The 15,744-nt window shown below is 38.6% G+C and overlaps 1 protein-coding gene across 6 annotated transcripts in view; it reads left to right on the plus strand.

The window, feature by feature from the left end:
• The first annotated feature begins 1,883 nt into the window (after positions 1–1,883).
• The window catches only part of dscamb (Down syndrome cell adhesion molecule b), a 307,420-nt gene continuing 293,559 nt past the window's right edge, over positions 1,884–15,744 (plus strand). For 2 of the 6 annotated variants that reach the window (XM_061877409.1, XM_061877412.1), the window contains exon 1: positions 2,195–2,561. In XM_061877409.1, coding sequence (XP_061733393.1) covers positions 2,276–2,561 — 286 coding nt within the window. In that variant the 5' untranslated portion in view covers positions 2,195–2,275. Of the gene's footprint in view, positions 2,562–15,744 lie in introns of all 6 variants that reach the window. The other 4 variants (XM_061877414.1, XM_061877415.1, XM_061877411.1 and 1 more) reach the window with 4 other exon arrangements.

Genomic DNA, 15,744 nt, shown 5'->3' on the forward strand with positions numbered 1-15,744 from the left:
ACTTAAATAAATTGCTCAATGTACATTTAATAGATAAATCTATATACAGTATATATATATATATATATATATATATATATATATATATATATATAAATGGGTATTTCTGTCTGTCATTCCGTCGTACCTTTTTTTTCCTTTTACGGAAGGTTTTTTTTGTAGAGAATAAAAGATGAAAAAAACACTTATATGGAACGGTTCAAAAGAGGAGATAACACACAAAAAAAGAAAATTCAATTTTGAAACATAATTTATCTTGAATTTCGACTCTTTAAAATTCAAAATTCAACCGAAAAAAATGAAGAGAAGAACTAGCTAATTTGAATCTTTTTGAAAAAATTAAAACAATTATTTATGGAACATCATTAGTCATTTTTCCTGATTAGGGTTAATTTTGGATGACATGTTTTAAATAGATTAAAATCCAATCTGCACTTTGTTAGAATATATAACAAATTGGACCAAGCTATATTTCTAACAAGGACAAATCATAATTTCTTCTAGATTTTCCAGAACAAAAATTTAAAAAGAAATTCAAAAGACTTTGAAATAAGATTTAAATTTGATTCTACAGATTAATAAAAACAATACATTTCCTTGAACATTGATTTAAATTGTCAGGAAAGAAGAGGAAGGAATTTAAAAGGTAAAAGAGTATATATGTTTAAAAATCCTAAAATAATTTTTAAAGTTGTATTTTTCTCTAAAATGGTCTTTCTGAAAGTTATGAGAAGCAAAGTAAAAAAAAAAAAGAATTTATTTAAACAAGTGAAGACCAAGTCTTTAAAATATTTTCTTGGATTTTTCAAATTCTATTTTGAGTTTTGTCTCTCTTAGAATTAAAAATGTCGAGCAAAGCGAGACCAGTTTGCTAGTAAATAAATACAATTTAAAAAATACTGGCAGCTCACTGGTAAGTGCTGCTATTTGAGCTATTTTTAGAACAGGCCAGCGGGCGACTCATCTGGTCCTTACAGGCTACCTGGTGCCCGCGGGCTCCGCGTTAGTGACCCCTAGTTTATGTTGTAGTAATAGTTTTTGTTTTCTGAGCCAAGTTTTGTACCTCGGCTGTGAGCGCCTTTTGTTTTCACTTTTTAATAGATTAATTAAAAGATGTCATTACCTTCATGTCGTGTTCGGTTCAGTCGCTTTGCACCACAGGAAAACAAACCGCACTATAGTCCACGTCTTGACAGTTACGGTGTGGATGTTCCCCAGAAACCATTGTTTGGTGTGGGTTTACAGTGTGGCGCATATTAGTAACAGTGTCAAAGTTATTAATACGGCCACCCTCAGTGTGACCTGTATGGCTGTTGACCAAGTATGCCTTGCGTTCACTTATGTGTGTGTGTAAAACTCGCATATTTTTTCCGTTTCTTTGGTTGGCACGCTGTTTGTATGGAGAAAAAACAGACGTGACGACAGGTTGTAGAGGACGCTAAATTATTGTTGTCCGGGTGGAAATCGGGAGAAATTCGGGAGAATGGTTGCCCCGGGGGATTTTTGGTATGGGCACTGAAATTCGAGAGTCTCCCGGGAAAATCAAGAGGGCTGGAAAGTAAGGATACCGGTACCAAAATATTGGCATCGGGACAACACTAATATGCAGTAACTTCTTCTAAATGAGTTTAGAGAAATTCATTGTTGGTAAAAAAAAAAAAAAAAGTTATTACGATGACACATTACTAATTGCATTCATGTGTTTTTTTTTGCATGCCAGTAAAATGCCAAGCTTGCAAGTCTCCAGGGGCGCCTCGCCCTCAGGACAAGGCGGCTACGTCGCCTCTGCTCCTTTAAGGGGAAGGGAGGAATTAAAGCGTCTGCAGGGGCAGTGAGAAGAAGTAAGGGGGGGGGCTTTTATTCCACGCCGCCACGGTGGATGACAGAAGAGCCGAGCGGCAGCAGCGGGGAGAAGAAAGGATGCGCTTGCTCGCCTCTTGCTGGACGCGCAGAGGCGAAGGAGAAGAAGAAGAAGAAGATGCTCTGACTTTGGACACTCCCCGCACCACTTTCTTTTTTTTCCCCCCCCACATCCAATTAAGGCAGGTGTAGCATTATCTTCTTTTTAAAGGAGCTGTCGGACTCTGACTCAGCATCACACACACTCACACATACACACACACACGCACGCACCTGGTCTTCACCCCCCCCCCCCCCCCACACCACCCCACTCCCACCCCCTCCTCCTCCAGGCATCCTTTTTGAGAAGCAGCAAGGCGCGCAGCAGAGGGAGAGTGTGCGCAGCTCTCCCCGAGACAATCAGCCTCCCTCTTTGATGCAACTAAGTGAGGGCAACACACACACGCACACACACACTCACTCACTCACTCACACACCCAAAAGTAACCAGGAGACGATTTACAATTTTTTTTTTTTTTTTTTTTTTTTCCTTGAGGGGGTGAGAGACTTGGAGCGACAAATGTTGAACATCACCCAGAGAAGCCCCACCAAAGGCACCACCGGTGTGAGGAGAAAGAAGCATAGGGTGCAGGTGGGGGGGCTTGAACGGAGCAGGGCATGTGGATATTGGCTTTTTACCTTGTTCCAGAGCATCTTGAATGGTAAGTTGCTCTTTCTTTATTATTATTATTATTATTTTTATTATTCATGCATTTTACATGAGGGAGGTGGTGTGTGTGTGTGTGTGCGTGGGGTCACTGTGACCCACGTCAACATGATTTTGCACGGTTGGGGGTGAACTATATAGGAACCATAACATGCATTATTCATAACCCCATTGAAAATATCCAATTTGTTTTCTCTCTTATTGTGGTCGTTTGCATGGATATTGCAAATGTTTTTTTTTATTTTTTTATTTTTTTTAAGGATATCTATCCTGTCAGAGGCCCTTAGTAATAGGTGACGTACTTGATATACATTTGAATGGCCACTCTCCTTCCTTCAGCTTATTCACTCCAAATCACTGTTGTTTTCGCACTACGATTGCCTAGTGTTCATATTTTAATGTTCATACCTGCTTAGACGTCCTGCACAAAATTCTATTAGCAATGCGAAAAACTTTAAATGCGTGTTTTCCAGCTGACTTTAAAAATGTACCAAAAAATGCATTTTCCCCCTGTAAAATGGAAAATCTCACGCTCTCGCCATTGAAATATATATTTTTTTGTTTTTTTTTTGGGTGTCAATATTTGCATGAGATATTGGGCGCCCGTGCACACACATACACATTCGTGTAGTGGATTTTCCTTTCCACAATCACTTGGAGAAAAGAGATGTTATATGGTATAAAAGAAGGGAGGATTATGGCTGCTTGGGTGTGTGCGAAAAAGGCAGAAGGGAAAAGAAAAGAGGCAAATGTCTAAGAGGGTCCACACAATCAAAATGGAGGGTCAAGGAAAAAGCTGAAAGCACAAATTTGGTACGTGAATATGCCGTAATGTGAGACGGTGTGTGCCTAAAATTGATTTTCCCTTCTGCCTGGGACGATAAATGAAGGCTTGGGAATGGATTTTGGTCTCGGCGTCGCCTCTTTTTTTTTTTTCTTTCTCTCCATTTATTGACACTGTCTAAAATGGTATCTACCGCTACTGAAACTCATAAAAGAACAATGACGAATCATCATTCATCAAAACAGGCGAGTCAAGGGTCTTACTGGGACGGTTTCTAAGCTGACTCAGGAACCATGAGTGTGTTTCTGCTGGGTTTTTTTGGGGGGGATTTGTTGATAGCAGTCGCTGATTAGCTGCGAAACGAGGCGTTCAGTGGCCGACTGAATGAATGACCTTGTCGACAGGAGGCAGCACCGTGATTGGATTCCAGACAGTTCTCGTTGTTTCAGAGTTAGGGCCTATCACATCCTCGCTGGCCCTGTCTCTATGGTAACCTGCTCAACGGGTTCCCGAAAAGAGCCGCCGTAAGAAGGGGTCTACGGAAGAATTGCATTGTGCTGGTCGTGCGCCGAAGCAAGGTGGTCGTTGGTTGGCGTGCTCACAGTTGTTTACCACTTTCTGCACCGCATCACCGGGTCGTCGTTCAAGACAACGCTCTCTTAAAATGGCAGCGTCTCTCACCTTTTGTTGTTTTGGAATGGTTTTCTTAGACCGACGGGTATTTTTAAAAAACTGATACGTTCAACTCTTTCAAACTGATTTTTCCCAGGATATTGTGTTTTGTCTTGAGAAAATCCTGCGGTTGCTCAGTCTCAGGCTAACACACAAGTACAATTATTCTAAAAATCTACGTCCACGTACATTACCATGAATTTTCATCACGTCATTGTAGAGAATGAAGTGCATTCACGACTCACATCATTGGTCGCAGTGTTAAATTAGAACATACACAAAGTTTATCGGCAATGTCAAATGAAAAGCAAATATCCCCAGTTTTTGTTGTCTTCATAATTAGTTAAAAACCCTAGCACATGTTGGATACACAGTACATGCTACGCAAGTGAGAGAGTAGATGCAAAAGCAAGTATCTCCAATTGTTTGTTTAGTGATGAAACACCAAGTGACAAAAGTTGGACATCGATACTCTTCATGTGACAGTCGGTGCAATGCAGTGTCCAATGAAAAACAAGTATCTCCAAATGTTGGGTTTTTTTGTTGATTTTATGATAAAACAGACAAAAATGACAAAAGTTGGACATTGATGATCTACAAGTGTGAGTCAGTGCAATGCAGTGGCCAATGAAATAAAGTATCTCCAAATGTTAGGATTTGGGTTGTTTTTATGATGAACTAAACAATCAATCAATCAATATTTATATAGCCCTAAATCACAAGTGTCTCAAAGGGCTGCACAAACCACAACGACATCCACATAAGGGCAAGGAAAAACTCACCCCAGTGGGACGTCGGTGACAGTGACAAACAAACATAAATGGCAAAAGTCGGACATAAACCAGGGGTCTCAAACTCAATTTACCTCGGGGACACTGGATGCAGAGTCTGGTTGAGGCTGGGCCGCAAGAAAAGTTTTCTTAAAATTTTTTTTTTTTAAATGTCCTTATTTTTATTTTTAACACAAAATAAAATCAAAATATAAAGGAACAAAAGGGCTTCACGGTGGCAGAGGGGTTAGTGCATCTGCCTCACAATACGAAGGTCCTGCAGTCCTGGGTTCAAATCCAGGCTCGAGATCTTTCTGTGTGGAGTTTGCATGTCCTCCCCGTGAATGCGTGGGTTCCCTCCGGGTACTCCGGCTTCCTCCCACTTCCAAAGACATGCACCTGGGGGTAAGTTGATTGGCAACACTAAATTGGCCCTAGTGTGTGAATGTGAGTGGGAATGTTGTCTGTCTATCTGTGTTGGCCCTGCGATGAGGTGGTGACTTGTCCAGGGTGTACCCCACCTTCCGCCCGATTGTAGCTGAGATAGGCACCAGCGCCCCCCGCGACCCCAAAAGGGAATAAGCGGTAGAAAATGGATGGATGGATATAAAGGAACAAAATGAGAATTAAGTAATGTGAGGCAATGGAAATTAAACAATCAAAAAAAAAACAATAACGGTTTGAATTGGTCCACGTTATCGGGGACTGTTATTACTGACGGACACGAAAACTCTCATATCCATGGCAGATCAGAATCAGAATCAGAATCAGAATTTGTGTCTGTCGCTTTCACTCATTTGCTGCTTCTCCACTAACGCAGGGGTAGGCAACTCAGAATGTTAAAAGAGCCATTTTGGACCCAAATAACAAAACACGTCGGTGGGGTGGAAAAACGTTTTTCTGCTTGCATCACGGAAGTGAAGTAAATGTTCGGCCCTCAAGAGCCACATAGCACACCGTGATTGGTAGATTTCTTCAGCTCCACACACAACGCTGTTAAAAGGCATTCATATAAAACTTGCGGGCCGCACTAACATTAAACTTTCATTTTAAGGTGGAGGCCGCAAATGGCCCGCTGGCTGCGTGTCTGAGACTCCTAACATAGATGATCTATAAGTGTCCAATGCAAAACAAGTATCTCTAAATGTCAGTGTTTTTGTTGTTTTTATGATAAAACAGACAAAAACTGACAAAAGTTGGACGTATGTGCTCTTCCTGTGACAGTCACAGAGTGATGCGGTGTCCAATTAAAAAAAAAAAAGCATCTCCAAATGGTATTTTTTTTGTTGTTTTTACGATAAAACAAACAAAAGTGACAAACGTTGGACATGTGTACTTTTCAAGATACAGTCAGTGCAATGCAGTGGCCAATGAAAAAAAAGTATCTCCAAATGTTAGTTTGTTTTGGTTTTTATGATCAACTAAACAAAAATGTCAACATTTGGACATAGATGATCTTTTAGTGGCAGACACAGTGCAATGCAGTGTCCAATGAAAAAAGAGTACCGTATTTCCTTGAATTGCCGCCGGGGCGCTACTTAATTTAAAACATCTTCTCACTCCTGCGCTTACCAAAGGCATGCGGTAAAAGTAAGCATGCGCTAATTATTTTAAAACCTTTTCTCACTCCGGCACTTACCAAAGGTATGCAGTAAAAATTTGAGTGTGATGTAAGCTTGGACCTTAAATCCTACTGAATAGCTCTTAATCATCTTCTTTTTATGCGATTTCAAATTACCGGTATTGAAATCAGCCTCCTCCATTTAAAAAATGATGACAGGGGAAGTGTCACTCCAGATGTCACAAATTAGACCAGGCAGTAATACTAAGTATGAGCTAATTATTTTGGGAAGCGAGTTTGACCGGCAGTAATTCAAGGCAGGCGCATACTATATGCCCTACGCCAATTCAAGGAAATACGGTATTTCCAAATATGTTTTTTTTTAGTTTTTTTTTTATAATAAAACAGACAACAACTGACAAAAGTTGGACATAGATATTCTTCAAGTGACAGTCAGTGCAATGCAGTGTCCAATGAAAACACATATCTCCAAATGTTACTTTTTGATGTTTTTACATTAAAACATCCAAAACAGAAAATAATTGGACATATGTGCTCTTCAAATGATGAAATAGACACAAATCACAAAAGTTGGACATAGATGATCTCCAGTCAGTGCAATGCAGTGTCTGATCAAAAACACGAATCGCCAAATCTGACTTTCTTTGTTGTTTTTACGATAAAACAAACAAAACTGAAAAAAGTCGGACATAGGTACTTTTGTAGTGACATTCTGCAGTGGCCAATGAAAACAAATATCTCCAAATGTTAGGATTTTTGTTGTTTTTATGATAAAACAGACACAAATGACAAAAGTTGGACATAGATAGTCTTCAAGTGACAGTCGGTGCAATGCAGTGTGCAATGAAAAACATGAATCTCCAAATGTGACTTTTTTTGTTGTCTTTGCCATAAAACAACTAAAACTGAAAATAATTGGACATATGTGCTCTTCATATGATAAAATGACAAAAGTTGGACATAGATGATCTTCAGTCAGTGCAATGCAGTGTCTGATGAAAAACAAGTATCTCCAAATGTTAGTTTCTTTTGTTGTTTTTATGATAAAACAGACAAAAATGAGAAAAGTTGCACATAGATGATCTTCAAGTGGACAGTCACACTGCAATGCAGTGTCCAATGAAAAACAAGTATCTTCAAATTACTTTTTGTTGCTTTTACAATAAAATAACAAAAGTTGGGCACGTACAAGTGACATTCTGCAATGGCCAATGAAAGCAAATATCTCCAAATGTTTAGGATTTAAATTTTTTTTTATGATAAATTAAAGAAAAATTACAAAAGTTGGACATCGATGATCTTCAAGTGGCAGACACAGTGCAATGTAGTGTCCAATGAAAAATGAATATTTCCAAATATGATTTTTTTTTACGATAAAACAGACAAAAATTGACACTAATTGGACATATGTGCTCTTCATGTGACCGTCACAGAGGGATGCAGAGTCCTTTGAAAAAAAGGATTTTCAAATGTTAGGTTGTTTTGTTGTTTTTATGATAAAACAAACTAAATTGACAAAAGTTGGACATAGATACTCTTCAAGTCACAGTCAGTGCACTGTAGTGTCCAATAAAAAACAAGTGTCTGAAAATGTTAGTTTAAAAAAAAAAAAGTGTTTTCTGTTCATGCAAATATTATTGTTTTATAATAAAAAAAAATCTGAACTGACCAAAGTTGAAATGCAGTGCAAGAACTCAAAATTATATGATTGTTGTCCTATTTATACCCAAAGCAGAAAAATAATCAAAAGTTTGTTTGTTTGCATTCAAATATTTGTTTATTTTTGTACTACAAGACAAACACTTACAATCCAATGTAAGGTTCTCCAAATGTTAGGGTTTTAGTCATTTTCCCCCCCACCTGAAACCAGAACACTTAATCCAAAACTTTGTTGTTGTTGTTGTTGTTGTTGTTTTATATGATTAAAAAACAAAGACTGACAAAAGATGGAAATAAAATGCAGGCATTTTCACATATTGCTGTAAAATTTGTGTCATGTTTGTCACCTAAAAGCAGAAAACTAAGTCAAAGTTATTTTCTTTATATTCAAATATTTTTACAGTTTTATGCTAAAAAAAAAAAAAATCACAAAAGTTGGAAATAATATTTTTTTAAAGTGATAGTCACAATCCAATACAATGCTCAATTAAAAGCATGTACTGTATATTCAAATGACAGTGGTTTTGTATTTTTTTTCACTTAAAAGCAGAAATCTTAATCATATATGTTTTTTTTTTTTATGATGAAAAAAAACTAAATCCGACATATGTTGGACATACAGGCTTTTCAAAGGGCAGTGACAAACCAAACTGCTGACCAATTTAAAGCATCCACTGTATCTCGGAATGTGATGTGTATATATATATAATATATATATATTATATATATATATATATATGTATGTATATATATGTATATATATGTATATATATGTATATATATATATATATACATATATATGTATATATATATATGTATATATATATATTTTTATATATATATGTATATATCACAATTATTTATAGAAAATAGTTTTTATTGGACTTATTTTAAATGAAAAAATGTATCACAATATTTACAGAAAATGCTTTGCATTGGACATTTTAACTGAAAAATATTTGACAATATTTAGAAAAAATGCTTTTCATTGAACATTTTTAATTGAATAAAAATTATGATATTTACAGAAAATTATTTTAACTGAACATTTTTAATTGAAAAAAATATATATAATACAGTGTATCACAATATTTACAGAAAATGCTTTTCATTTGAACATTTTTGAATAAAAATAAAACTTCAAAAAACAGACAAAACATTTTCAAAAATATTTCACACTATTTAGAGAAAATGCTTTTCATTGGACATTTTTTTGTTGCAGAAAAAAACATTATCACAATATTTAGGGAATTTTTTTTCCATCCATCCATTCATTTACTACCCGCCCCTTTGGGGTCGCGGGGGGCGCTGGTGCCTAGCTCATCTACAATCGGGCAGAAGGCAGTGTACTCCCTGGACAAGTCGCCACCTCACCGCAGGGCCAACACAGATAGACAGACAACATTGACACTCACATTCACAACACTAGGGCCAATTTAGTGTTGCCAATCAACCTATCCACAGGTGCATGTCTTTGGAAGTGGGAGGAAGCCGGAGTACCCGGAGGGAACCCACGCATTCACGGGGAGGACATGCAAACTCCACACAGAAAGATCCCGAGCCCAGGATTGAACCCAGGACTACTCAGGACCTTCGTATTGTGAGGCAGTCGCACTAACACCTCTTACACCGTGAAGCCGGAAATAATTTTAATTATTATTACTTTTTTTTTAAATATATATACATATTTCACAACATTTACATACAAATGATTGGACAATTTTTAATTAATAAAAAATGTACACATATATAATATCTACAGGGTGTGTGTGTGTATATATATATATATAATAGAGTTGATATTTTATGGATCGGTCATTCCAGGGTAATCAAACGTCAGCATGAAGGCCTTGTCTTTGTCTTAAAAGTAGCAAATATGCACGTTTATCGCAGTTTAAGGCGTTGCGTGTCTCTCACGGGTGCGATACAGTCATCAGTAGACTACATGATAGGAACCAGCAGAAATTTCCCTGAGAGCTGCTCAAGGCAAAACAGTATCGAGCTAAAATGGTCTATTCAGATCCCCTTTGCAAAGAGCAGCAGTGATGAAATGAGTTATAAGCACGCAAACGTAACCCCATGCTTACTTAATGTGTTCGATAAGGTAACAGTCAGGGGGATCATGCCATTTTATCTCAATTAACGCTGACAATTACCCGGCGCAAACTATAAGGAAAACAGTGGAACAAATTAGCCATTTTTTTTTTGATGATATTAAACACTGGTTGGGAGCGGATGGATGAGACTCGGCCAAGCTCGGCCTTGGAGAATGACGAGAGTCCAATTAGACGGAAACTGTTGCCACGGAGGACTGCAGTCGTAAAGTAATAAACTGTCCCATGCATTAGGAGTGTTTACTAGCAAATAATTGCCGGCTGATTGCAGCAATGATATCCCATGGACTCTAATTAGGCGCTAGAACCGCACAGTCAAGTGATGGATCATCTTTGCCCTAATGTGAATATTTAATGGGCTGCTTTAGGTATTCCCCAGCCACTTAACTCATTAGCTCACTTGTGTGTTTGAGGAGGGTTTGTTGGGACTCCAGCTACTAATGCCAGGTAATGGCCCGCTGATCATAATTGATACCCCCTACCGTACTAGCTGGATAATGAGGGCTACTCTACTGTACCTCTTGGAGCCCCGTTCTAGCATTCCAATAGGTGCAAGCTTTTTTTTGCCACTGCGCGCAGCTTCACCCAGTGCAAAATCTAATTACCGACCGCACAGTGTCTGTCTGGATTCCCCGCTATACGGGAGGTGTAATTGCACGAGCCGGCGTGTAAATGTCTCTTGCATTAAAATGTTAACGATATCATTTAGCATCTGCGTCTGGTCGGGGTGGAGGGGGGGTGCAGAAAAGCCCCTCAGCAGCCAGATGTAGGTGTTTGATCAGGCGTGCAGAGTGAGGTTGTAGTACATCTGGCGGGGGTTTCCTCTGCAGAAAAAGATGCTTTTAATTCGCTCGACGCCCCGTCAAAGTGACATGTCGTGTTCCTATGCGGCGGCGGGAATCCGCTGTAAATGCACCTTTCTTTTTTTTTTATGTTCAAAAGCTGAAAAAGAAGATTTTTGTGCATAAGTGCCAAGAGGGGTTGGTTTTCAAAAGTAGTGTGCATGCTGGGTTTTCCTTACTTGGAACTCCAAATGTGGAATGTAGAGTCACTTTTTGCCACGTGTACATGGACAAAATGTATCAGTGGCTAGTGGTTAGAGTGTCTGCCCTGTGATCGGTAGGTGGTGAGTTCAAACCCCTTGCCGAGTCATACCAAAGACTATAAAAATGGGACCCGTTACCTCCTCACTTGACACTCAGCATCAAGGGCTTAGAATTTGGGGGTTAAATCACCCCAAAAATTTATCGGGCGTGGCCACTGCTGCTGCTCACTGCTCCCCTCACCTCACATGGGGTGATCAAGGGTGTTGGGTCAAATGCAGAGGATAATTTCAACACACCTAGTGTGTGTGTCACAATCAGTGTACTTTAACTTTTTTATCTTTATTTAATCTGATCATCATTCTGCCTCTGAGTGTTAGACAAGCCTCCTCTCTTACTGTTTTTACATCTCTCTTAAAAACATACTTTTATTCCATGGCTTTTAACACTCAGTAATATCCATCATGCAATGGCGCCCCATTATACACCTGCTGTCAACCTGTTTTTATGTTTTTATTTTATTTATATATTTTTTATCATTTTCTGTTTGTGTTGTGTTGTGTTTGCTCGGTTCTCATTTTTAACCTGCCCATTGTAGGCGCCAGCGCCCCCCGCGACCCCGAAAGGGAATAAGCGGTAGAAAATGGATGGAGGGATGGATGGCATTGTACAGCACTTTGGCTACCCCTGTGGTAAATTTAAATGTGCTATATAAATAAAGTTGATTTGATTTGATTTGATCATTCGGGTTAGAATGTTGTTGTGCACATGGAGCCGGAAATAAATGATCTGATTATGACGTGCATTTTCATGCATCGCACATTAAATCGGAATACTTTATTTTGACATTTGCATAACCTGACATAAACGAGAGTGTTATCATTTGTGCTACAACGCCATCTTTTGGACGAGTTTGCTCACTGCAGGTGCTAAAAAAGCTGTAGACTTCCACTGTAAGCAAAATGGTTTTGTACATTTCTGCTTGTCTTACGTTATCACAGTATTTATCTATAATTTTTCTGTTCACTACTTTTGTTTTACCTCTCTTTTTTAAAAATGTACTTTTTATGTTTTGATTAAGTACGGGTTGTGGCGCGTCTTCATGTTTCAACATTATGTGTATATGTTTGAGGCTGGCACAGATCTGGGCACTTATTTTGACTCGGGGGCCAAATTTAGAGAAAAAAACGTGTCTGGGGCCGATTTATTTATTTTTAGTAACACTAATAGAAATCCTCACAATAATGTCTGGTTGAATGCTAAAAAAGTTATGACAGACCGTCTTAAATGGAATTTAATTTTGCATTTTTTTACTGAATGAGACACCCAGAATGTACATAAAAATAAAGAATATGGGATTTACAATATTAACTATGACCGATAAAACACTGAATATTGACAACATAAGAACCTCACACCCCCTCTCGATCGGCATATTTTACAATGAAGCGAAACACAACAAAAATTTAACAAACACAGCAAAATATGAACGCGAAGGGTAAAAAATAAACCCACTGACAATCTGATACATCTGATATATCACTGAGCTTTAGAAATTTGTTGTAAAAATGTCCTTCCGCGTCTGTCCCCGACACCCGCATTTCAGGTGGGCCGCTCTGGAAACACTCTGTGGAAACGCTCCCCACCTACATTGCTTGGTGCATCGTCTGAGCTGCTGTGACTTAGATTACCATAGTAACTAATTAGATTACCATAGTAACTAGTGTATTGTGAAAAGCACAGATTCCAACCATTGAAATACTTTGAAAAGTTCAATACTTACGGTCATTTGAAAACAACATCACTGCACATCATAACGCCAGCTAAAGTTTCTTAAATATCTAAAAAAAAGTATTTGGGAATGTTTGGCCAGATTGAAAAGCTTAACGGGCTTAATTTGCCCAGATGTGGGCTGGCAGTAAGTAAGGTCGTGAATAAAATGGCTCACGGAGACGACAACTAAATCCATTCTTTTATTGTTACATCCACCCATGACACTCCAGACCATACTTTTGTTTTTGCTGGTCTAGTTTTAAAGCAACAAAGTCAACAGTATATAGCGCTACTTGTGTACATGAAGAATGTGGGGAGACTGTAGCAAGACAATCGCTTCATTCCGAGACTATTAAATTTAGTCCCCTCCCCACCACCAAAGTATAGCTGACATCAAAGGTATGTACAGTAAGGACAATTCTAACCCGAATTTCGGAAGATGTGTTTTCATGTGTAATCCCAATGACTTTCGGCATAAACCACCCGTATTGATCCGAACGTGTATGATCGGGTCAGAATATTACGAATGGCATGTTTACATGAAATTTTTTTATTCTGTCTAGTTTTTTAATTTTGATTAAATGTGTCCATGTGCACATAGCTATCATTAGTGCAGAATTGATTGTGGTTTAATTGCATCCTGCAACAGTGCACTACTTGGCTGCAACTAGCAGAGGCACTGTTGACTACAGTCTCAACTAGAGAAGCGTAAAGTTGTTGCATTCTCTCCTAATTTATTCGCATATGTAGGTAAAGGTGGGTAGAGTACCCAAAATATGTACTCAAGTAGGTGTACTGATTCTTTCGAATACTATGACCTAGGGCTGGGCGATATGGACCAGTAATGATATCCCGGTGTTTTTAGGCTGAATCCTGAATCATTTTAAGCAAAACCTGCAAACAATGACTTGTAAAATGTAATTCATTAATAATATCAATCATAATAGATTTTATTTGTAAAAAAAAAACACTTTACTTTGAGTAATTAACCTCAAAGTGCTACAGTATATTAAAAAAAAAAAAGATAATAAAAATAAATTAAAATAAAAACTAGAACAGCCTAATAGCTAGAACTAGTATGCATATATATCTAAAAAAAAAGTTTTGTTGAAAAAAAGGGTTTTTAAGCCTTGCTTTTAAAAGCATATGCAGTCTGTGGTGCCCTAAGGTGGTCAGGGAGAGCCTTCCACAGACTGGGGGCGGCGGAGCAGAAAGCCTGGTCTCCCCATTGTTCGTAGTTTTGTCCTCGGAGGTTAGCCTGTCCGGAGCGGAGGTTTCGTGTGGAGGATTTGGGGGTGAGTAGTTCTTTGAGGTAGAGGGGGGCATATCCATGGAGGCACTGGTGGATTAGTAGGGAGACTTTGTATTCAACCCTGAGTGGAACAGGAAGCCAGTCAAGGGATTTGAGAATTGGTGTAATATGGTCATATTTCCGCACTTTCTTCAGGATCCTATAGGCAATATTCATTATAGTTACTGAACCAAAAAAAACTAATTTTAATACTAATAGACTTACTCTTTGATAAATGTAATTAATTACTAGGGAAAGTAATGAATGTGTTACTTAAAAATAAAGTTTAAATATATGTCAGATGTGTTTGAGAGAAGTTTATGAGGTGTGTGTGTCTTTAAAGGCGGTGACTGTTGCCAAGCAATGTGTGACGTCAGTGAGGGTTTCAGCTCAACAGTATGTTAGCTTAGCAGTTAACATCAGCAGTTTGTTACCTCTGGTTAATATGAAGGAGCCCCCGGAACTACGGTGCGGGCACGTCGGCTGTGTGCAAAGGCAAATGTGGCTGGGAAAGCAACTCCGGACGCACGCCAGACTCTTCCGAGACCCCAGCTGCGGTTTCCTGCCGGGGCTCCCAGGGGCGGCCCGCCGCACCAGCGGCAAAAAAGGCACATCGAAAGATACCGGTGTGGCGGTATTGTCTCAATTATATATCTCTGTCCAAAATATACCAGTGCTAACTGTATACCGGTATACCGCCCCGCCCTACTATGACTCAAGTAAGAGTAAAAAGTAGTCATCAAAATAGTCACTTGAGTAAGCGTAAGTAGTCCATGAAAAAAATTACTCAAGTATTGGAAACTTGCGAGTAACTTCTGATTAATTTCAATCAATCAATCAATCAATGTTTATTTATGTAGCCCTAAATCATGAGTGTCTCAAAGGGCTGCACAGGCCACAAAAAAATTATCTGTTCAAATCTAACGTCAGGGCAAGGAAAAACTCAACCCAATGGGACAATGAGAAACCTTGGAGAGGACCGCGTAAGTGCGACCAGTGCAATGGACGTTGAGTGGATCTAGCATAATATTGTGATAGTCCAGTCCATAGTGGATGTAACATAATAATGAGAGTGCATTCCGTACTGGGGCCAGCAGGAGACTATCCCGAATAACTGTAAAAACTTTACTGTAACTGTAGAAAAGCGCAATACAAGTACAACCCTTTTATTTATTTGTTTTATTTATTTTTAATGGTGTTGGACTACAACCATAGTTGGTGTGTGTAGGACACACAAATCATATACAATTCACTGCAGCATGTTTTCTCCAGTTGGAAGTGGAATTCTTGGAAACACTTCAACTGACACAAATGACAGCACATTATAAATGTCTTATTTAAAGGCCTACTGAAACCCACTACTAGCAACCACGCAGTCTGATAGTTTATATAGCAATGATGAAATATTAACATTGCAACACATGCCAATACGGCCGGTTTAGTTTACTAAACTGCAATTTTAAATTTCCCGCGGAGTTTCTTGTTGAAAA

The sequence above is a fragment of the Nerophis ophidion genome, linkage group LG18 (genome assembly GCF_033978795.1).
Source record: "Nerophis ophidion isolate RoL-2023_Sa linkage group LG18, RoL_Noph_v1.0, whole genome shotgun sequence".
Classification (NCBI taxonomy): Eukaryota; Metazoa; Chordata; class Actinopteri; order Syngnathiformes; family Syngnathidae; genus Nerophis; species Nerophis ophidion.